Here is a 22522-nt window from a genome sequence, read left to right as displayed (position 1 = left end):
CTGATGTAAAAGTTCTTTGGAGGAACCGTAGGGAATTGCAGACCCCCACATGGCCTTTCAGCTGCAAAGACTCCCCCTCACCTCTGTCCCAGCCCTTGAGGACTGAGGAGACCCAAGGCTCTTGCCTAATTCAGTTCATTGACTTAATTTGTGTGTGCGGGCTCCACAGGGTCACTGTCCCTCTCCTTGAGCATTGTCAGAGAGAGCAATTCTGTGCCCAGCCTGAGTCGTCTCTCTGCCTGTACGCAGCCAGCAGCGCCTGCTCCTCATCGATGCGCCCCTGCACAACACCTTCCTGGAGTTGTGGACCATGGTGCACTTCCTCATCCCCGGCATCTCCAGGCCCTACCTGCACTTCCCCCTGAAGGCCCCCAACGAGGAGAACCAGGACTACTACCACAAAGTGGTCATCCGGCTGCACCGGGTACGCGCCTGCGGGCCCCCGACATAGTGTGCCTGTGACACCGTTTTTGGAAAGGAAACAATGAAGAGCTCTTTCTTTTCAGGTGACACAGCCCTTCATTTTGCGGAGAACTAAGAGAGACGTAGAGAAGCAGCTGACGAAGAAATACGAGCATGTCCTCAAGTGCCGCCTCTCCAATCGACAGAAGGCCTTGTACGAGGATGTCATCCTGCAGCCGGGGTGAGTGCACGCCCCACCACCCTCTCTCCCGCATGGAGCAGGGCCCCCTCTGGTCTCTCAGAAGGCTCCTTTTCGGGAGGTGGGTGCCTGGAGCTGGAGGCCCCGGTCCTCTCAGACGCAACAGTCCTGTCTCCTCCCTGGTCCCGTCAGAGGCTCTGCTCATAGCCGGCCCAGGAGGAGCGCAGCATTGCTCCAGTGTGAGAAGACTCGTGTGGAGTCAGGGTATTCCTTCCCCGACCCAGACAGACCCCTGAGCTCTTCGGGACGCCTGCCCTGTTGCTCTTTGGGGGCATGCCATGGAGAATGCCCCCACGTCTAACCCATGCCCTGGCTCTCTGGCCTCCTGTCCTCTCTCATGGGGCAATGAGCCAGTCTCAGAACCACAACCTCATGGAGGTGGGTTGGCATGTGGCAGATTTACTCACCAGGTCAAGGGGATGCACCAGCCGTGCGTTCATAAGAGTGGGGACAGCAGACGGGGGAGAAGCCCGGCTGGCATGTGCTCGCACCCCTGGCAACACTCCTATCTCTTCCCGCATGTGCGCAGGACCCAGGAAGCGCTGAAGAGCGGGCACTTTGTGGACGTGCTGAGCATCCTCCTGAGGCTGCAGCGGATCTGCAACCACCCTGGGCTGGTGGCACCGCGGCTCCCGGAGTCCTCCTACACTGCAGGGCCGCTGCAGTACCGCTCCGCCTCGCTCGTCCTGAAGGCGCTCGACAGAGACTTCTGGAAGGTACAGAGAGGGTGCCAGAGGGGTCTTCACTGAGCTCTGTTCCAGGAGCTTCTGGACATCAGTGTCCACTAACTTGTGTCCTGTGTTCTGCGTTGCCGGATGCTGGGCAACATCAAGGGACGTTTGTGATGGGCCTTGCCCTGGACCCAGAACCTGCTTTGGAATGGACCCGAGGGGCGAGCCCACGATGTGAAGGATGCTTTGAGGATTTTCCTCCTTGGCTGTTGGCTCGTGAGCACAGCAGAGTGTGTGAAGGAGAGCGGGACTTAGAACTGCAGGACCCTTGGGGTGTTTTCATAGGTGTAATTTGAGGGTGGGGACCCAGGTCTTTTTATTAAAATATTAGTAGCTATACCTAGGGCTTCCCAGGTGGCGCAGTGGTAAACAATCCAGCATGGGTTTGATCCCTGGGTTGGGAAGAGCCCGTGGAGGAGGACATGACAATCCACTCCGATGTTCTTGCCTGGAGAATCCCATGGACAGAGGAGCCCAGCAGACTACAGCCCCTGGGGGTCGGAAGGAGTTGGATACAGCTAGCAACTAACCAGGCACACACAACTATCCCTAGGTGGAGAAATTTGGTTGTTTTTAACCAAAAAAATTATAGTTGTATACCTTTCTGTGTTTGAATTTGGGGGTAATGAAAGTTTCTGAAAACCCCAGATTTTAAAACAACAGATTGGGTTAGGTCAGGTGATTCGCAGCACAAGTGTGCTGAGCTCACGGGTCTCAGTGGGGTGGGGCTGTGCCCTCGGGGTCGGCATTCCTACTCTGGCTTCCACACGGGAGACTGAGAGCTTGCCCTGACCAGCCAGGCCACTGGCAGGCTGGTGCCTGAGTTCCTGTTTGTTGCCTCTACCCCAGAGGACCAGGGATCAGGTCTCACAGACACTAAGGAACGGGAACAGCCCTGTGGCCTGGATAGACTTGTGCAGGTTTAGCATGCGACCCTGGGGCCAGGTCGTTATGGATGGAGGTCCCGGCTCTGCCTTCAGGGGTGCGGCCTTGGGTCCTCCTCAGTTGGCCTCGGTCTCCTCACCACACCAGGCACTTGTGAGGAGTCAGTTAATGTACACGATGGTCTGAAGAAGGGGCCGGTTGGTGAGCAGTTGATGGTGAGTTAATGTGAGGGATGTCGTGCTGCCACTGATCACTACTCTTAATGTAGGAATGTGTCCTTTGTTGAGGTAGAGAAAACCTGAGCCATGAGGAATAAAGATGAGTCAGAAGCAGGTTACCTGAAGATACTGCTTGGGTGGGGAAATGTTTCGTGAATGGAAGTCTTTATGTTGTGTTTTCGTTTCTGAAACAGCTTAGTTGAGCTAACTCACTGCCATAAAGCTCACTGGTCTGAAATGTACAGTTTGTTGGTTTTAGTCTATTCATAGAGTTGTGCAAATATCGCAGCTAATGCTAGAACATTTCATTGCCTCAAAGCAAATCCACACACACTGTCACTCCCATTCTCCCCCCGCCCCCCGCTCCCCACCTGTGTCTGACCCTGTGGATTCATCTGGTCCAAACATTTCGTGTCAGGGGCTTACTTCACTGAGCGTAGTGTTTTCAGAGTTCATCCATGTTGCATCATGCGTCATAATCTCTCTCCTCTGTTGTCTGGATGGACCACATTATGTCCATCTGTCCACGAGCTGAGGGACACTTGGGTGGTTTATACTCTTTTAGCCAGTGAGTGCACATTCATGTACAAGTTTTGTGTGGGTGTGGGGCTCTCTTCTCGTGGGCACATGGGTGACAGGTGAAAAATTGTGGGGTCATATGGTGAGTCCATGTTTAACCTTTAGATGAGTTGCCAGACTATTTCCCACAGTAGTTGCTCAGTTTCGCATCCCCATCCATGTGTGAGGGGATGAGGGCTCTCATGTCTCCACTTCCTTGCCCACACCTGCTGTCCTCCGCCTTTGATTCCCACCATCCTGGTGGGAGTGAGAAAGTCCCAAGAGAAGAGCAGGTGGAGCAAGCTGCCCCAGGGCTCTGGACACAATGACATGCCATATGCCCACGGCACCCGCACCAGGACACTGGGGCCTCTTCCCAGCCCCGCCTTGACAAGACCAAGCATCTCCGTCTGCCTAGACCAGCATTTCCCAGGCTCGTTCCTCTCCTCTGCTGAGTATTCTGTCTCTAAGTGCTGCCCTCTTCTTTCCCACTGCCTCTCGGGATGACCACATGCCATCACTCCCGTGTTAATGATGGGGAACTTGGGACTTGACTGTGGTCCAGTGGTCAAGATTTTACCTTCTAATGTAGGGACTGTGAGTTCAGTCCTTGGTCAGGAGCTAAGATCTCATGTGCTTCATGGCCAAAATCCAGAACATAAATCAGAAGCAATATTGTAACAAATTCATTAAAGACTAAAAATGGTCCACTTAAAAAAAAAAAAATGGAACCGAGCGCACCAAGTCCCGCCGGGCATCTCTTGGGAAGATGGCCAGTAAGGGCCTGTCCTTCCCAGTTTGGAATCCACTTTGATTCCTAGTCAGTTATTTTTTTTCCTGCCTCATGTAGCAAAATCGTTTTCTTTTTTCCCTAGGAAACAGACCTTTCTATATTTGATCTTCTTGGCTTAGAAAGTAAAATGACTCGCCATGAGGCAGAACTACTGGGTAAGAAGAAGGTGACGCGGAAACTCTTTGAGGAGCTGTTCACTGCGCCGCCGCCATCAAGCAGGCCGGCGGCCGTCAAACTGAAGCCCAGCAGGTGTGTGGCGTGGTGTGGAGCGGCGCTTCCTGCTCACCAGCTGCCTCTGACTGGGTCTTGGCTGGCTGTGGGTTGTGGGGTCCGGGTGGCATCCCCTCTTCCTCCTGCTGAAACAGACCCTGGCCTCTCAGGGAGAACTGAGATGACTGGGTTTGAGTTCCACACGAGAACTTGGGCTACAGCTTGTGAAGAGAAAGGCTAATCATCTAATCTGGTTACCTGCTTCTCCTCGAAATGCCCAGGTGTGCTTGGTTTCTGGGATAAACAGCAAGTGCGGATAGGCCAGTGTGGCCACTCGGCTGCCTGAAGAGTAGCCCTTTCATCATTTTGGAGAAGTGCTGGGCTTTGGGAGGGCTCTCCGTGGGGAGGTGGTCAGAGACGGGGCAGTCAGACCGCCTGTAACCTCGTGCAGGCTCTAGTGGGGGCCGTCAGAGTAGGAGGGCAGAGGGGGCACTTTGGGGGCGGGATCGGGGTCCCTGAGTGCGGTGGGGTGGGGCCCTGAGGTCTGGCAGAGGCTCCACCCGGCTACAGCATCAGGGGTAAAAAGGGACATCTTGCAGGTGCCATGAGACTAGACGAGCAGACACCCTAGATGGTGAACTCAAAACACAAGTGACTTGAGGTAGGCGAGGTAGGCGAAATCCATGAGTTGGATTTATGCAAAATTCTGGGCACCGGTCAGAAACAGGAAAAAGCAGGTTGGTGATTTAGGGAGAAACGGGCCAGCTCTGCGGTTGGCAGCCTGTTCTTACTGCCTTTTTTTTATGTGGCTTGACGACCTGGGTCCGACCGCCCTCCCCTCAGCTTCCTTGCCTGCACTCGCAGGAGCCCTGCAGCCCTCAGTTAAATACAGAGCTGGGGCAGTGAAGCCAAAGTCCTCTCTGGGCTGTTGCAGCCCCGTTTAGTTGCTTCTGCTGGCCATCTCCACCTGTTGCATTGCCCAAGGGTTTTGGAAATACAAAATTCCTGCCGTTACGGTTTCCAGGTGAAGGAAATGTGAAGAGCACGCTGCTCCGTGACGCAGCCGGCCGGGGAAGCTGTGTTGTGGCCCTCCCTTTACAGCTCCCCCACTGGCGCCTGTGAGGCGCTTGGTCGTCTCTGCTGCTTCTCGTTACCCAATTGTGCACGTTGACTTGTCACTCTGCTTGACTCTTAGTCCAAAGAGTAGTCTAATGGACTTCGTGTTAGAGATAATGTTTCTAGTTCACATTCATGGAAACCTAAAAATTGCCATCCCATTCACTCCTGAATGTTGCCTAAGCATTGCAGGGGTAGAGGTACCACTTTTGTGTACTAAGCACCCTTCTCCCTGTCCTTGGCGAGTGGCTGCTGCTTAATACTGTACTTAGAAATCTCCCTATTTAAACTGCCCCTGGGGTGGGCAGCCCTCTGCCCTCAGGTGGCCCTGGGTCCCCAGCGCCCGTCTAGGGGGCCCTGCCTTTGCATCTCAGCAGTGTCCCCGTCTCCCTGCCCGTGCACATGGGCGTCCAGGTTGTTCCAGCCTGTGCAGTACGGCCAGAAGCCTGAGGGCCGCACCGTGGCTTTCCCCAACACACACCCCCCCCGGACGGCCACCCCTGCCACAGCCACGGCCACGCCACAGGGCCATGTTCGAGGACGGCCACCCATTGCCACGTTCTCTGCAAATCCGGATGCAAAAGGTATGCCTCTCGGGGGGCTGTGCTCTGCGTCACAAAGGGTTTTTGTGGAAGAAATTCCTCTCACACTTTCCCTGGCCCCATGGGGATGTGTGACCACTCCTCTGAGCAGGAGTGGGACTGTCCACTCTGGCTTTCCCAGGGGACCACGTGTAGTTCTTACATGAGTTTTGGTTTTTTTCATGTCTTTGAATTGTATAAGACTTTACATTCTTAGTTGAGTCGCTGTTGATGTGATGGTGAAGATGTACCTCAGCAGAAACGCTCTCTTTTACGTCGGGAAGTACACGTCAACGTCATTTAAGAAACTTCTGAGGAAGTCTGCTCTTGTGTTCAGTGCCACCACTTCAATGTAACCTGCTTGTTACTGTGAAGAAGGATAGGGTTAAACGGCAGGAAAGGTAGTAGATAGTCTTGTAACCCTTATCTGTGGGGTCACGACCAGTGTTTTTCTGAGATCTTCGTAAATGCCAGAGCAGCTTGTTGTAAGAGCTCTTTGGGAAGAAGGGCAGCCAGTGCTGCCTGCCTTCTCGTGTGGTGAGAACGTGGCTCTCACTGATACATCGGAAGGGCCGACTTTGACACTACGTTTACTCCAGAGACACACCATGTAGCAGGGTGGTGAACATGAAGTGAAAATAGTTAACAACATATAAAATATTAGATTTTTCTCATCCCCTAGGCCATCCCGCCCCCCTTTTAGGGAGGGCTTCTCATTTGAGAGATGGTGTGAAAGAAATACTGTTTGTTTTATTTTTGTAAAATTCGGATTTAATACTGCATTGTATGAAGAACCTCTAACAGCTTTGCACAAACCAACCTTATCAATTGCAGCGGCAGCAGCCCCGTTTCAGACCTCTCAGGCCTCCACCGGTGCTCCGAGACACCAGCCTACCTCGACCTTCAGCACAGCACCTAGCCCAGCCCATCCTGCGAAACTGCGGGCTCAGACCACTGTCCCGGCCTCCGCCCCGGGCCCACCCCAGCCCCAGCCCCAGGCCCCCTCGCACCCGGCCGGGCAGAGTGCGCTGCCTCAGGGGCTGGTGCTCACCTCGCAGGCCCAGGCGCGCCTGCCGAGTAAGTGGCCTTGCCTCTCCCTGGTCTGCCACCTCTTTGCACAAGGACGTTGTATTCAGATGAGCGGCGTGTGAAGAGCCTTGCTGTCCGCTCCCTTCGTCTCCCTGACCCTGTGTCCGGTGCTGCCTTTCGCCACACTGTCCTTTCTAGCCCTTGGCCTACAGAGGGAGGCCCCCCTCAGGGCCAAGGTCCAGGGTCTTGTACTCTCTCTGTCCTTTCTCCTGGCGCCGTCCATCAGCTCTGCTTCCCTCCTAGGCTTGTGCTCCGCCTTGGTGGCTGAGGCTAGCACTTCTCCTTAGTAAGCCTTGGGCTCGTCCTGTCAGCCTCCAGGGGCCCCTCAGAGAGCAAACTGCAGGGGAAGGAAAGCTTGTGAACTGCACTCCCACTTCCTGCTAGTCTCTTGGCTTATCCCCAGATTTGAAGCTGCAGTGAGTTATTGCTTAAGTGAGATGTTTTGCAGTAGATCACTGACATTTTTAAATAGAACTTTTTATTGTGACCAGTGTGATTAGTCTACTACCTCTGTCCATGCTGCAGTTGGAAATATACTGACAGAACTATCTGGGCTACACCATTTCTCAGATACCACCTGGAGCACCTTATTTGTTGGCACAACAAGCTATGTTGAGGCTTCTCTAGAAAGACAGGAGAGGGAAGTAGGGTCACGAGGAGACCCTGAGTTAAGTTAGTTTTCTCTTGTGTCACGCCTCTCTCTCTCATGCCAGCAGATGAAGAGCACTTATCCTGGTTCATTGCCCAGGGCAGGAGAGCCCCTTACATGTGTTCTGCGGGTGTTTTTGGCCTGAGATAGTAGTCCCGAGGGGTGTATTGTCGGAGCCGTGCTTAGGGGAGTGTGAGGGGCCAGGCCACCTTTCACTCTGGCGCCTCCGCTTGTGGACTGAGGGGAGCTCATGGAAGAGTCATGTTTCTATGCACAGATCTCTGCGTCTCCTTTTCCGTTTCCCCTCCCTTGTTTACGGTTTCTGTGGGCAGCATATCCTTGGGCGTTTTTCTAGTCTTTGGCTAACTATTCTTTTTATAGTATCACTAATAATTCTGGCATGAATTTTCATGGGAGGAACATTTAGACTCGAATATCAACCATTGGGTTTAAAGAAACCTTTGAAGCTGTTGCTCAATTCCAGCTTGAAGGTAGTATCATTTTGAGTTAGGTACATATGATCTCATCTGAGTTCTGTTTGAAAGAATTTAAACAGTGTTAAATTTTGCATTTTTTAAGTTAGAATTATAGACCGAATTCTACTATCTAGTTCAAATTAGTGTGAATATTGTATCATAAAGTGTGATGTATTTATGTACTTAAATACATTGCCAAATTTTGAAAAGATTATGGGCATAATTAAAGCTAGTTCTGTATTTTATATCTGTAGTGATAAAATCTCATTTGTCTCTGTGAGCTAAATTCGATATGTACTTTCTCACATTTTAAAAGTATTCTGAAAGGAAGAGGTTGATATGAGAGTTTCAAAGTGTATGGCCAGTATATTTCTGCTACTTTTGATGTTTGCTACTTTTTCTTGTTTGGAAAGAAAAGTAAAACATTCATTGATGGTTTGGTTAATTATTAATATCTGATACTCTAAAATTTCTACCTGTTAGGATTAAGTAAGTTGACCATTAAAACCTGGTGTTAATTCTAATTGTTTTTTCTTTTCTATTAAAATATCTTCTGAAAGTGTTAGAAAGCAATATCTAATGAATGTTCCTGTGACACTTTAGTTTGCTACAGACGGTCATTCTCTGTGACAAGTGATTGTCAGTAGAGCAGTCGCCAACCCTTCCAAAGAATGTTCATTCCCATTTTGTCTGCATCTCTGCAGGTGGGGAGGTGGTCAAAATAGCCCAACTGGCTTCCCTCGCAGGCCCGCCGAGCCGAGTCGCCCAACCAGAGACCCCCGTAACACTGCAGTTCCAAGGCAACAAGTTCACCTTGTCGCACAGCCAGCTTCGGCAGCTCACGGCTGGCCAGCCCCTACAGCTCCAAGGTAAGGCTCTCTGATGGGTGGTGGCCCAATAGGGGCTTGACTGGGGCGCCCCCCTGCAGCTGTGATTCTGGCCCCTTTAGCGCAGGTGCTTCACTTGGCCTAAATGAGTCTCAGCTTGTAGGTGTTCTAAAGATGAGGGAGGTGACTGGTAAATCACCCAGTGGCCTGGCCCTTGGTCCATATTACATAGAGGATAGTAATTAAAAAAATTTTTGAATACAGTTTCCTATTCTAAAAATCAAAACAGAAAAAATGGCTCCTTTCAGATTTTAGTGTGAGGTAAATTGCCCTCAAAACTCTAACAGACTAGCAATTTACATAGGAGAAATTATTTTTTTTTTTATGTACAGACTTTAAAACTTCCAGACTGCCTCTGGCTGAGAGCGGTATGTTCCTGCAATAACTGCTTCTTGGAGGAAACAAGGGGATGCAGTTTGAGTGGGATGTTAAAATTCATCCTCAGTGACTTGGCCAGAGCTCCCAGAGGTGGGGTCCGGCCACCTCCCCAAGCAGCCTCCCCAGACATGGCGTTCATGACTCCTGTCGGGGTGGACAGTTCAGTTGTCAGCCCTGTCTGGGGTGTTCCATGTGGACACCAGGGTCACATGTTAGCAGAGTGGAGGCCCCCAAGAAGCCTGCAGCAAAAAAAAAAAAAAAAAGGTTTCATTTGGTTTACTCCGTATTTCTCCAGTTTTTTGACCAGAAGGGTGAGACCATCTCTTAAGAATTTCTGGTACGCTCTAGTATTTGTAGAGTATAATTCCAGAGTAGAGCACTTCAGGACTAAATCACACAGAGGCTGAAAATGGCAGGTTTCTTAAACTGTGGTTATAGAGCCACAGAGGTTTTTGATATTTCTTCATCCAGTTTGACTAGCTGGCATGCACCCATGTGTGGTCTGGGGGCAGGAACCACCCCCACCCACCCCCAACCCGCATGATGGCTCAGGCTTGGAGAGACAGTGAGTGGGAACCTGCCTCGTTGCCTGAAATCTGCATTGCAAGGAGTTGCAGAAGTTTTTCTTGACATTAAGCCAAGTGTCTTTGATCCTCAGAGTTTTCACTCATTGTGAATGAAGTAGTTCCATCTTTCTCTAGCAAACTGAACTTTGTGTTGCCTCATTGGAGCAAATTTGATTCTGGATTTTTGGTTTCTCACCTCATTCTGTACCTTTGGAAGTGGGTGTGGCTGGGGGATGGAAGGCACAGGCACCTCGTGACTGACCCGTGCCCTTTGCTTGCAGGCAGTGTGCTCCAGATTGTGTCGGCGCCTGGGCAGTCCTACCTGCGCCCTCCTGGCCCCGTGGTGATGCAGACCGTGTCTCAGGCGGGGGCCCTGAATGCCCTGGGAAGCAAGCCTCCAGCCAGTGGCCCAAGCCCCACGCCTGTGACCCCGCCAGGTAGAGTGGAGTGCTGTGAGCTGGGGGGATACTTGGCTTTGAGAGTGCTTACCAACTCTTTTTGCTTCTGAGGCAGCTGGAGGATGTTGATGGGTTCTGTAAGGCCCCAGAACCCGACAGTCCTGTTTGTGGCTGCCTCTGATTTCCACAGACAGCGCATGTCTGCTACATCTCTTTTCTCTTTTGTTCCCAAAGGTCCTGGTTGAATACAACCAGCCGTCACTCACCTTAAGACTTTTTGTTTTGATTTTGCTCTAACAGGAGACTTGGAATCATGAGAAATTTTGCTTGTTCATGTTACAAATACATTTAGGGAACGTGCTAGAATTTCCCTCGGTCAGTTAACAGAACAGGGTTGTTCCTGCCAGCTGGCCAGTGCTCCTTCCAGCACCCCCACAGCCTGCTTACTGCCAGGGTCCCTTGCTTCAGACATACCCACCCTCCTGGAGTGCTTGCTGGGGAGCCCACCTGTTGCACATGGGCACTTTTCAGGTTGATGTGAGGAGGTGGCAAGGACCTCTCACAGCTAGAACCCTTGGTCACTACACCCCATCTCTGTCAGGGGCTCTGTTGCTGGGGTGGGTGCTGGAGGGTCCTGGTCACTGCTCTGTGTCCAGCTGGACCACTTGCAGTTCTACTTGTATTTGGTTGGCTTCATACTTCAGGTTTTCTCTTCCCCAGAGGGTGCTCAGTCCTGTTCTGTGAGGCCCGAGACTCCCAACCTGACACCAGTCCAGCCACTGGGTTCTAGTCATCTCAACCCTTCCTCTTGCTCCCTGCAAGTGGATCCTTCACTGAGAACTGATGACTGACTTCAGCCACCCCCTTCATAGTCCTTGTGGAGAAGTCTCTGTGAAGACAGGCAACATGGCTTGGCTGATGGGAGCAGACTGTCCCGGGCCCTGGCATCCCTCTGTCCAGGGCACACAGGGTTGATGCTGCCGAGATGTCAAGGACAGCAGAGTGTAGGGCCCTTGTGGCTGCTGCTCAGCAGGATGGTGGGGAGGTTTGAGGGGCACACAGGGCTCTTGGCAAAGAGTCAGACCCTGACGTTCACTTCAGATCATGGCCAGAGAGCAGGAATGCCTCACTGTTGGTTCTGAATGATTTAGACTTGAGTTGACATATTCTAGAAATGTGGTTGTGAAAGCCAAGGATGCTCCAGGAAGCATGCCAGTGAAGGAGGGCCTCTAGAGGGCATGCCAGTAGTTTTGTGTGCCAGCTTTTTGTTTTTCCATTTGTAGTGGGTGTGCCTGGTCGAGTGGCAGTCAGTCCGCTGGCCGCAGGAGAACCCGGAGCGGCCTCCAAACCAGCTTCTCCTGTCGCTGGCCCCACCCAGGTATGGTGCAGTAGACCCCAGTGCAGCGTCGTGGCATCTCTGCACACGCGAAAGTCCTTCTCAGAAGCTGCTCGTCATGGGGGAGGGCTGTGATATTAATATATCTGTGATATTAATATATATATATTAATATGTATTAATTTATCTGTTTGTTGCTGCTGCTGCTGCTAAGTCACTTCAGTCGTGTCCGACTCTGTGCAACCCCATAGATGGCAGCCCACCAGGCTCCCCCGTCCCTGGGATTCTCCAGGCATGCCATCAAAAACACGGTGTCCCATTGAATTAGAGAAATAAAAACACTTTTTCTAATCCAGTAGGCTTTAGGATTGTAAAAATTACCTTTCCCATTTTTTTGTATACTTCTACTAGTGTTTCAAACATTAGAAATGCTCACTGTGTCTGAAGAAATACTACTCACGTTGGCAATGAAAATGGCGCTGTTTTCTCTGCTTGCTTTTCTGTCACTGTTTTCCGTGTAGCCTGGCCCCATGAGTCTTATGCATGCTCTATGGCCAGTTGCAATACACGGGGGACTCATAGGGCTCAGTAAGGCTGGCCATGCTATTTCTCAGTAGCCATTTTCATCCCTGTTTTTGTTGAAGGAGGAGAAGAGCAGACTTCTGAAAGAGCGGCTGGACCAGATTTATTTCGTCAATGAACGGCGCTGCTCCCGCTCTCCCATCTATGGCAGAGACTTGTTGGGGGTTTGTTCCCTGCCTGGCAGAGAGCAGGTGCCTTGGTTCAGGGCTTCTGACCGTGGTCACGGGAAGGGGGCTGGGCCTGCAAGCAGGTACACATCGCCCTCGAAAAGTCACAGGGACCTGATTTTGACGCTGACTCAACGTCAAGAATCCCTCCAGGATGTCATCGACAGGTAAGGTAGAGTATTGTAAGCATTCTTTACTCACTCACTGTTGGTGGTGGTGTTCACTCACTAAGTTGTGCCCAGCTGTTTGGAACCCCATGGATTGCAGCATGTCAGGCTCCTCTGTCCTTCGCTATCTCCCAGAGTTTGCTCAAACTCATATGCATTGAGTCAGTGATGTCATCCAACCTTCTCATCCTCTGTCACCCCCTTCTCCTCCTGACCTCAGTCTTTCCCAGCATCATGGTCTTTTCCATTGAGTTGGCTTTTTGCGTCAGGTAGCCAAAGTATTGCAGCTTCAGCATCAGTCTTTCCAATGAACATTCTGAGTTGATTTCCTTTAGGACCTCCTTGCCATCCAAGAGTCTCTCAAGAGTCTTTTCCAATACCACAGTTCAAAAACATCAATTCTTTGGCACCCAGCCTTCTTTATGGTCCAACTCTCACATCCATACATGATTACTGGAAAGACCATAGCTTTGACTAGACAGACCTTTGTTGGCAAAGTGATGTCTCTGCTTTTTAATATGCTGTCTAGGTTGGTCATAGCTTTTCTTCCAAGGAGTAAGCGTCTTTTAATTTCATGGCTACAGTCACTGTCCACAGTGATTTTGGGGTCCAAAAAAGTAAACGCTGTGTTGCACCCCACCAACTTTTGTGGTTGTTTTGTGGACATTCATCTTACTTCTCTCCCCAGGTTGTCCTTTGGAGTCTGTTCAGAATCGATTTTGGGGTCTTCAGCTTTGGCATCAGATGGTCTCTCCACCCTCCAGGAAACCTGTGCCCTGCTCTTTGGGTTGATTCCTTCCTGTTTATCCCTCTCTCACCACCAAAACCTGGCAATCACTGATCTTTTTACTGTCTCCATAGTTTTGCTTTTCTGGAATGTCTTATAGTTGGAGTCATACAGTAGGCACCCTGTTCAGATGGCTTCTCTCATTTAGGAATGTGCACTGAAGGTTCTTCCGTGTCTCATCAGGGCTTGATAACTCATTTCTATTTAACACTGAATAGTGTTCCATTGTCTGGAAGCACCCCCTGCGTGTGTGCTAAATCACTTCAGTCATGTCTGACTCCCTGTGACCCTGTGGACTGTAGCCCGCCAGGCTCCTCTGTCCATGGGATTCTCTAGGCAAGAATACTGGAGTGGGTTGCCATGCCCTCCTCCAGGAGATCTTCCTAACCCAGGGATCAAACCCGCATCTCTTACGTCTTCTGCATTGGCAAGCGGGTTCTTTACCACTCATGCCACCTGAGAAGACTTGGAATCACCACAGTTTGTTTAAAAACATTCACATACTGGGACTTCTTGGTGGCCTGCACTTCCAGTGCTGGGGGCACAGGTTCAGTCCCTGGTTAGGGAAGAAAGATCCTGCAAGCCACCTGGTGCAACTGAAAAAAATCAAAAACGTTTGCCTTCTAAAAGACAGCATGGTTGCTGAGGAGTTTTAGCAATTATGAATAAAGTTGCTGCAAACATCTATGTTTATGTGTAGACATAGTTTTTAATTCCTTTGGGTAAATATCAAGGGATGTGATTACTATATCTTATGGTAAGAGACTATTTAGTTTGTTAGAAATTGCCAAACTGTCTTCCAAAGTGACTGTACTATTTTGCATTCCCACCAGCAACGAATGAGAGTTCCTGTTGCGCCACATCCTTGCCAGCAATTGGTGTTGTCAGTGATCTGGATTTCGGCCATTTTAATAGATGTGTAGTGGTATCTTGTTTTAATTTGCATTTCCATCATGACATATTATGTTGAGCATCTTTTCATATGCTTATTTGACATTTATATGTTTTTGATAACGTGTCTCTTTAGGTTTTGATCCATTAAAAATTTTTTTTTAATTTTTATTATTACAGTAGGACTTTGTTGACTATCCATTTTTAATACCTTAGTGTGTATATGTCAATCCCAATCCATAGCTATTGCTTCCCCCATTTTTCTTATTGTTGCAAGTTCTTTGTATATTTTGGATAACAGTTCTTTAGCAGATGTATCTTTTGCAAATATCTTCTTCAAGTCTGTTGTTTGTCTTTTCATTCTCCTGACTTTGTCCTTCACAGAGCAAATATAATATCATCAAATGTCTGTTCCGTATTCACATTTCTGATTATTTCATGTTTTTTTTTTAATATTTGAAGCAAAGTCACAATGAGGTACATACATAACAATCAACATATCTTTTATGTATCTTTTAATCTATAGGTTCTGTTTCCCCCTCTTTTTTTCCTTGCAGTTTATTTGTGGAGAAAATCTGGTGATCATTTCTGTTCCATTGATCTCTTTGTTCTTTGACAGTATCATGCTGTTGATTACTGTAGTAAATCTTGAAGTCAGGTAGTGCCAGTCATTTGACTTTTTGTTGTTCAGTATTGTGTTGCCTGTTCTGGTCTGTTGCTTCTCCGTGTAAACTTTAGATTGAATTTATCGCTATCTACAGAATAGCTGACTGGAACTGAACTGAATGTCTTGATCAAGTGGGAAGAACTGATGATGTCTTGACTATACTGGATCTTCCTATCCATAGTTACGGAATATCTCCATTTATTTAGTGCTTCTTTGGTTTCATTGATTAGAATTTTGACCAGAAATGGTTTTCAGTTTGCATGCAGCAAGGGAGAGGGCTTTCCTGGAGCAGGTGGTGTCTGCAGGTTGGGAGGTGGGTGTCCAGTTGACTGTCTGGGTCCTCTGAGTCGTTGTCTTGCTGCCCTTGGCAGGGCCTCCTCCTCCCAAGCCTGGCTCCCAACCCTGGCTGGGGATGCTGTGGCTGTAGCAGCTTCAGGGCTCATACCCTCCCCAGACCATCCAGGAGACAGAGTGCTTGTGTCCTGCCTCCGCACACATCCGTGTGCGCTCAGGGGGTAGGGGCAGCACTCTGCACTGCTTCTTTTGATCTGGGCAGGCCTCACTGGCCGGCACCCACTCCTGTGGCTGCTGTGATAGTGTGTTCCAGCAGGCACGTCCCTCCTGGGGGGACTGGAGTTAGGCACCCTGACTCCTCTCGTGACTCCCCACTGCCAGATGGTTCTGCCCTCTGCCTTCTCGAGCCTTCGCTGCCTGAGCCAGAGGGACTGCCTGCTGGAGGTGCCGTGGGTGTCACCTGTGACACGCATGCTTTCTGCTTCTCAGAGTGGTATGCGTGATCCCGCCGGTGGTGGCCGCGCCCCCGCACTTGTGGGTGGCGAGGCCGCCCTCCCTCTACAGCCACAGGATGCGGCTCTTCCGGCACTGCCTGCGGGAGCACACAGCGCCCTACGCACAGCAGCTGCAGCGGATGACAGCTCTGCACTCGCTGCGGTTCCCCGAGCTGAGGCTGGTCCAGTTTGACTCAGGTACCAGAGGCGTCCCGTCCACTCTGCTCCCTGTGTCAAGCTTACTCGCTTTGGATAATGAGATGCTCTCGGTGTCACTCGTTTGACAGGAAAGCTGGAGGCCTTAGCCATCTTACTTCAGAAGCTGAAGTCTGAAGGACGCCGCGTGCTGATCTTATCACAGATGGTTCTCATGTTGGACATCTTAGAAATGTTCTTGAACTTCCATTATCTCACCTACATAAGAATTGATGAAAACGCCAACAGTGAACAACGGCAGGTAGGAAGGAAATAGTTTCTTTTGTTCCCGTTTATGATTTCATTGGGTTAACTTTGATTGCCAGTTTCTAAGCTGGTTTCTCGGAGCCATGCAGTCTCAGTGTTGTCGTGTTATCTAAACAAAGGGAAGAACCTCTTAATGTCTCTGGACTTTAGCTGCACCCTTTGACACTTTTTCATAAGTCCTGTAACTTGGGAAATCCAGTTGGCTAGATGTCTCAGAATCAAAATTGGTGATTTGTGGTCCTTAAAAGAACGAGATGATTGTCCTTCAGAAAGTAGCCACATGAAATCAGAAAAGCCCTTCTGACTGACTTATACTTTAAAAATGTATATTCAAATAACATGCCCAGTTTTTACTTGGCCAGGTTAGCTGATTTTTTGGGGCTCTGAAATCACTGCAGATGGTGATTGCAGCCATGAAATTAAAAGATGCTTACTCCTTGGAAGGAAAGTTATGACCAACCTAGATAGCATATTCAAAAGCAGACATTACTCTTTGCCAACAAAGGTCCATCTAGTCAAGGCTATGGTTTTTCTTGTGGTCATGTATGGATGTGAGAGTTGGACTGTGAAGAAGGCTGAGCACCGAAGAATTGATGCTTTTGAACTGTGGTGTTGGAGAAGACTCTTGAGCGTCCCTTGGACTGCAAGGAGATCCAACCAGTCCATTCTAAAGGAGATCAGCCCTGGGATTTCTTTGGAAGGAATGATGCTAAAGCTGAAACTCCAGTCCTTTGGCCACCTCATGTGAAGAGTTGACTCATTGGAAAAGACTGTGATGCTGGGAGGGATTGGGGGCAGGAGGAGAAGGGGACAACAGAGGATGAGATGGCTGGATGGCATCACTGACTCGATGGACTTGAGTCTGAGTGAACTCTGGGAGTTGGTGATGGACAGGGAGGCCTGGCGTGCTGCGATTCATGGGGTCACAAAGAGTCGGACACGACTGAGCGACTGAACTGAACTGAATTGAACTTGATTCCATCAGGCTTCTGGTGGGGGTGCAAATTAGGACACCTTTCTAGAAAGCAAATTGACAGGATGGGTTGTAAACCTTAAAAATGAATATATGCTTGGCCTGGTAATTCTGTATCTGAAGTGAAGTGAAAGGCACTCAGTCGTGTCCGACTCTTTGCAACCCCATGGACGTAGTCTGTGGAATTCTCCAGACCAGAATATTGGAGTGGATAGCCCTTCCTTTCTCCAAGAGAGCTTCCCAACGATTGAACCCAAGTCTCCTGCATTGCGAGCAGATTCTTTACCAGCTGAGCCACAAGGGAAGCCCAAGCATATTGGAGTGGGTAGCCTATCCCTTCTCCAGTGGATCTTCCCGACTCGGGAATCAAACCAGGGTCTCCTGCATTGCAGGCAGATTCTTTACCAACTGAACTGTCAGGGAAGCCCTTATTCTGTATCTAGAACTCCTTTAGCAGCACCACACTTCTTAAAGATGTATCTATTCAATTGTCTGTGAAAGTGTTTGTAATAACCCCCAGTTGGGATCAAAGTCCACGTCCAGGAGTAGAAGAATGGGCCACAGTGGCCTGTGAGCCGCAGGGCTTGTCGCTGTCCTAAGTGTCCCACAGGGTGAACTAGGAAGTCGTACTCAACAGTGTTTCATAACAGGTCTTGGTATCATGGTGAAGTGTTTCCGAGTGCAGACAAGCTGCTGGGCTCTGCGTCGCATTACCCACTTCACATCATCCAGTACACGCAGGCCTCCCTACGCTGAGAAGGCCTGGGAGGAAATACACCACAGTCTTAAGTAGTAAATTCCCTCGAGAGTAATGTAACACAGTAAGTCCCCTACATACAAATGAGTTCTGTTCTGAGAGCGTATTCATAAGTCCAGTTTGTAAGTTCACCAAAGTTAGCCTAGGTCCCCAACTAACACAATCGGCTACATCCCTGCTGCTTTTACACTGGTTTGGACATTCTCGGCTTGAAATAAAGATGATGCACCACTACGCTCTGTACCGTGCTGTACAGTGAAGTGCACAGAATCCCAACCAGTGCAAGGGTGCACGCGCATGACAGTGCACACCAGACATATGAACTAACATGTGGCTGAACGTGCGAACTCACCTTTGCATCTTTGAAAGCTAGCAACTTGAAGGTTCGTGTGTAGGCGACTTACTGTAGATAGAGAATTTCTTGAAGGAAGAGGACTGGTCTGCTGAGGGCTGGTCTGCTAAGGTCTGCTTGGGCGCTGAAATCACTGCAGGAGAGATGTTGTGGGAAGGAAGCCATTTCAGCTGGCGACCCTGAGGGGAGTGGAGGGCCCTGCCCCTGGCTGGCTGCAGCTCCCTCGGCCTTACTCCAGGGGCTTTTGCTGTAAGGCTCCTGGCATTGCTGGAGGGTACATGAACAAGCACGCATCCCTCCCCAGGGAGACTCTGCTGTTCTCTGGGGCCTACACGTGGAGCTGACAGTTCAGGGCGGGAGGCTGGCTGGCGACCTTCAAACAGGGTAGAGATGTTATCTATCAGTAATCGAAGAATAGTGCACATGCCTGAAAGAATCAGGATAAAATGCTAAACTCCGATGTAATTGAAACACGAACCATGCATCAAAGGAAACACACACCAAACAATTTCTAACTGATTAGCATCCGAACATGTTGGAGGTTTCCTGTCCTTGATCAGGAGCGCTAACCTGGGAGCTTATCTCACCCCAGGAACTGATGAGGAGTTTCAACCGAGACCGGCGCATCTTCTGCGCCCTCCTCTCTACACACAGCCGTGCCACAGGTGTGAGCCTGGTGGAGGCAGATGCAGTGGTCTTCTACGATCACGACCTCAACCCTGTGATGGATGCCAAGGCCCAGGAGTGGTGCGACCGGATAGGGCGGCGCAAGGACGTGCACATATACAGGTGAGGTGGCTGCCAGCGGGGCAGCCAGGGGTGGCTGCAGCAGTCTGCTTCGTGTGTTTCCTTTCCTTCAGGTGGGCTCACCTTCCTGCTATCCTGTCTGTTCTTTCTGTACACTCAGCCTTGCTTGGGACATAGTTGACTTGTTGGCAGTGGTGACTGGGTTTGCTGCTGAGACCCAAGTGCTGTCTTTCTAACGTGTACCTATTATATTTCTTCTAGAGTCTCTGACCTTTAAGAGGGTGTCTCAGGTTTTAGGTTGTTTCAGGTGTTGTCAAATGTAAATGATTTGTTATAACTTAACTGTGGCAACTTGTAAACAGGCTACTGAAAGAATTTAAATCTTATAAGCGGTCATCCACACATGGCTGAGAAAACCAGAGGAGGCTCTGCCTGTGTGTTGGCCCTCTGTCTGCCCATCTGGTGCCCAAGTGTGCAGGCATGTGACATGCCCCTTCCTCTGTGCTCCTGCCACCTCTGGGAGGGGTCGTTGCAGAGTGTGTGGTCCCTGACGGCTGGCCCACGGCTGGAACCCCAGCCTAGAACCCCAGCCCCACATGCATAACCTTTACCATTTTCAAGATGTAGTCATCCACACACTGTGTTTAAATAGCTTAATTTTTTTTCATTGTAAATGTGTTACTTGTTCATTGAAAAGAAATTTAAAAAAACGACAGCAAATGGAGAAGGCAAATAGCCTGCCCAGGAGGCTATTAGTAGCATTCCAGTGTCTTTCCAGACGTATCCCCAAGTTTTAATTTAAATTTGTTTTTAATAATGTGACTTACTTTTGCCTGTACTGGGTCTTTGTTGCTGCGCAGGCTTTTCTCTAGTTGAGGGGGGGCGGCTACTCTCTAGATGAAGCGCACAGACTCTTCATTGCGGTGGCTTCTCTTGTTGCAGAGCACCGGCTCTAAGGCGCTCGGGCTGCAGTAGTTGCAGCTCTCCGAGCTCTAGGGCACAGGCTCAGTAATGGTGGTGCACAGGCTGAGTTGCTCTGTAGCATGTGGGATCTTCCTGGATCAGGGATCGAACTCGTGTCTTCTGCTTTGGCAGGCAGATACTTTACCACGGAGCCACCAGGGAAGCCCTCCCTGATTTTTTTAAATGGGTCGTGCCAGCAGTCTTACCATGTAATGCTGTTTTGTTTTAACAATATATTTAGAGCCTGTTTCCATGCAAATATATATAAATTTGGTATATTGTTTATGTAATTGAATAATGTTTCATTGTGTAATTGCTTACCATTGGCCCTTTAGCAGTTACTAGCTAGTAATGGGGAAAACATTTTATTCTCAGTAGCCACAGTCTGTAGACACTCAGGAACAACCTTGGCAGTAAAGGTGAAGGAAGTGCAGGAGTGGAGGGTTTAGTTGTGAAAGGATATGATCTGAGCGATGTCATGAACTCAGGACATGCTCTGTTCTGGGACAAGAAGACCTGGTTCACAAAACTGTAACGTTTCCCCAAAGTGATAGTGAAGTTTAACATCATCTTAATGGAAGCCCTGATCATGGAAGTAGGGAGCGGTTACTGCAGCTTTTCAGGTGGCATGAAGCAGCAGCCGGGGGATGCTGGTCCTTGGGCTGCAGCCGCTAGACACAGGTTCCTTTGGGAGGCGCACAGTGACTTGGGGGCATCTGCCCGCTGTCGTCAGCACTGAGGGAGACAGGGCTCAAGGGGTCCGGCGTCTTGGGGGCTATTTTCAGGTAGAGGCCAGCGAGGGGACGTGGCTGGCCAGTATGGGTGGCGTGGGCCTCTGGGGCCAGCCCTCCTGCTGCATGGGAGGTGGTGGTGTGGCTAACCCCATGTGGGTAGCGGCCAGTCGACCCCACAGGCCTCCAGTCCCCTCTGGCCACCACCCGAAGGAAGCAGCTCAGAGTGCTGCCAACATGCCGCTCCACGTGGGTGCTGTTCTGCTGGGTGGTCCGGGCGCCATGGCACTCAGGCTGCCCTTGGGCTCCCAGGGACTTAGCTGTCGTGTGTGTACGTGCTTGGTTGTAGGCTCGTGAGTGGCAATTCCATTGAAGAGAAGTTGTTGAAAAATGGCACCAAAGATCTGATCCGAGAAGTGGCTGCTCAGGGAAACGACTACTCCATGGCATTCCTCACACAGGTACTATCATCCACGAGGAGGCCTGGGGCAGGGGAGGGGGTGCCACACAGTGACCAGAATGCGTGGGTTTAATGCTGCTGAGGGGTTGGTGGCTGGTGGTTTTCTGGGTGCAAAGGTCACAGGCTCAGTGATAAGCATTTTTGTTTCAGCGGACGATCCAGGAGCTGTTTGAGGTTTATCCACCCATGGATGATACTGGCTTCCCAGTGAAGGCCGAGGAGTTTGTCGTCCTTTCTCAGGAACCTTCTGTCACAGAAACCATCGCACCCAAAATTGCAAGACCTTTCATAGAGGTAAGGATAGCTGGTGCCTGCTTGGCATCATTGGATCTGGAGCTTTGAGTCTGCCGCTGCAGCACTGCTGTTCCCTCTCCCCAGGCCTTGGGCCTGATCTGTCAGCTGTCTCCATCCGTGCTTTCATTGTTGGGGATTTTAGCTGTAAAAAGAGGTGAAGGGCGCGGGAGAGAGTGGTGTGCCGCACCACCACCGCCACTGCAGCCCGCTGTCACCGTTCCCACCCACGCTTCTCAGGCCACCCCGCACTGTCGTGTGTGACCTTCTGCTCCAACCCCTCGGCCCTTGCCGGCTACCGTCTCAGTGCTCCCCTGTCGCAGTGCCGCTGAGCTGAAGGCAGCCCTGGCGTGAGTCCCACGTCCCACTCTGAGGACAGGACCGCGGAGAACAGCAGCTGTTTCACTCGGCTGTCTTTGTGGGTTACGTGCTGAGATGATGTGCTTCAGGTGTATGAGAGTGAGTGAAATCCTGCCTTCTGCGTTTTTGGCCCAGACGCTTGCAGGTTGCACACTTGTCTCACAAGCTGTTGTGCAGACGTGTCACACACCCACCTGCACACCCACCTGTCAGGGCCACCTCGCTCTCCTCCCTGAGGCTCTGCTCCCGTCCTGCCTCTTGGAGGGGCTTTTGGCTACAGGATACCTTCTCTTTTATTTTTGAAACTTAACTGTTTGATTATTGAGTAGAAATAAATGCATGTGGTAAAATCTTCAAAAATTTATGATGAAAAGTAAGTCTTTTGCATCAGGCCCTCACTTTCCTCTCAGAGACAACCACTGTCCACTGTTTCTTACATTTTCTTCTACGAGTCGTCTGTGGGTCATGTCAGGTGCATAGAAATACTTACAGCTGTTTCTGTATCAGGAGGAACAGATCGATTTACCCTGTTGTTTTTAAAATAGGTGATAGGTGTCTTAGGCTTTTAAGAAAATCTCAAACAGCATGACGGGGACTTCCGTGGTCGTCCAGTGGTTAGGAATTCACTTTCCATTTCAGGGCACGTGGGTTCAGTCCCTGATCGGGGAACTGAAATCTCATAAGCCTCAGGACAGCTAAGCCCTTGTGGCACAACCACCAAGCCTGCACACTCTGGAGCCCAAGTTCCACGTGAAAGACCTGGTGCACCCAAAATTTAAACAATAAATAAAAGACAAAACATAATTCTCAACTCAAGAACCGCCCCCCCACCCCCCCACCAACTG

The 22522-nt window shown here is 50.1% G+C and overlaps 1 protein-coding gene and 1 non-coding gene across 12 annotated transcripts in view; both read left to right on the top strand.

Annotated features, from left to right (window-relative positions):
* Positions 1-22522, top strand: part of EP400 (E1A binding protein p400) — a 112120-nt gene that overhangs the window by 59944 nt on the left and 29654 nt on the right. For 10 of the 11 annotated variants that reach the window (XM_069557427.1, XM_069557426.1, XM_069557423.1 and 7 more), the window contains 15 exons: positions 250-424; positions 507-643; positions 1191-1377; positions 3929-4095; positions 5587-5756; positions 6588-6830; positions 8672-8836; positions 10080-10235; positions 11480-11574; positions 12177-12448; positions 15577-15779; positions 15869-16038; positions 18718-18914; positions 20916-21027; positions 21177-21320. In XM_069557427.1, the coding sequence (XP_069413528.1) occupies positions 250-424; positions 507-643; positions 1191-1377; positions 3929-4095; positions 5587-5756; positions 6588-6830; positions 8672-8836; positions 10080-10235; positions 11480-11574; positions 12177-12448; positions 15577-15779; positions 15869-16038; positions 18718-18914; positions 20916-21027; positions 21177-21320 (2593 nt within the window). The remainder of the gene's footprint in view (positions 1-249; positions 425-506; positions 644-1190; positions 1378-3928; positions 4096-5586; positions 5757-6587; positions 6831-8671; positions 8837-10079; positions 10236-11479; positions 11575-12176; positions 12449-15576; positions 15780-15868; positions 16039-18717; positions 18915-20915; positions 21028-21176; positions 21321-22522) is intronic. The other variant, XM_069557428.1, reaches the window with a different exon arrangement.
* LOC138422975 (small nucleolar RNA SNORA49) lies at positions 18344-18473 on the top strand. The gene has a single exon (XR_011250087.1). It is a non-coding gene; the product is annotated as a small nucleolar RNA SNORA49 (small nucleolar RNA).

This window comes from Ovis canadensis, chromosome 17, assembly GCF_042477335.2.
Source record: "Ovis canadensis isolate MfBH-ARS-UI-01 breed Bighorn chromosome 17, ARS-UI_OviCan_v2, whole genome shotgun sequence".
NCBI lineage: Eukaryota > Metazoa > Chordata > Mammalia > Artiodactyla > Bovidae > Ovis > Ovis canadensis.
The sequence above is the reverse complement of the archived record's forward strand: the minus strand, read 5'-3'. Positions and strand labels throughout refer to the sequence as shown.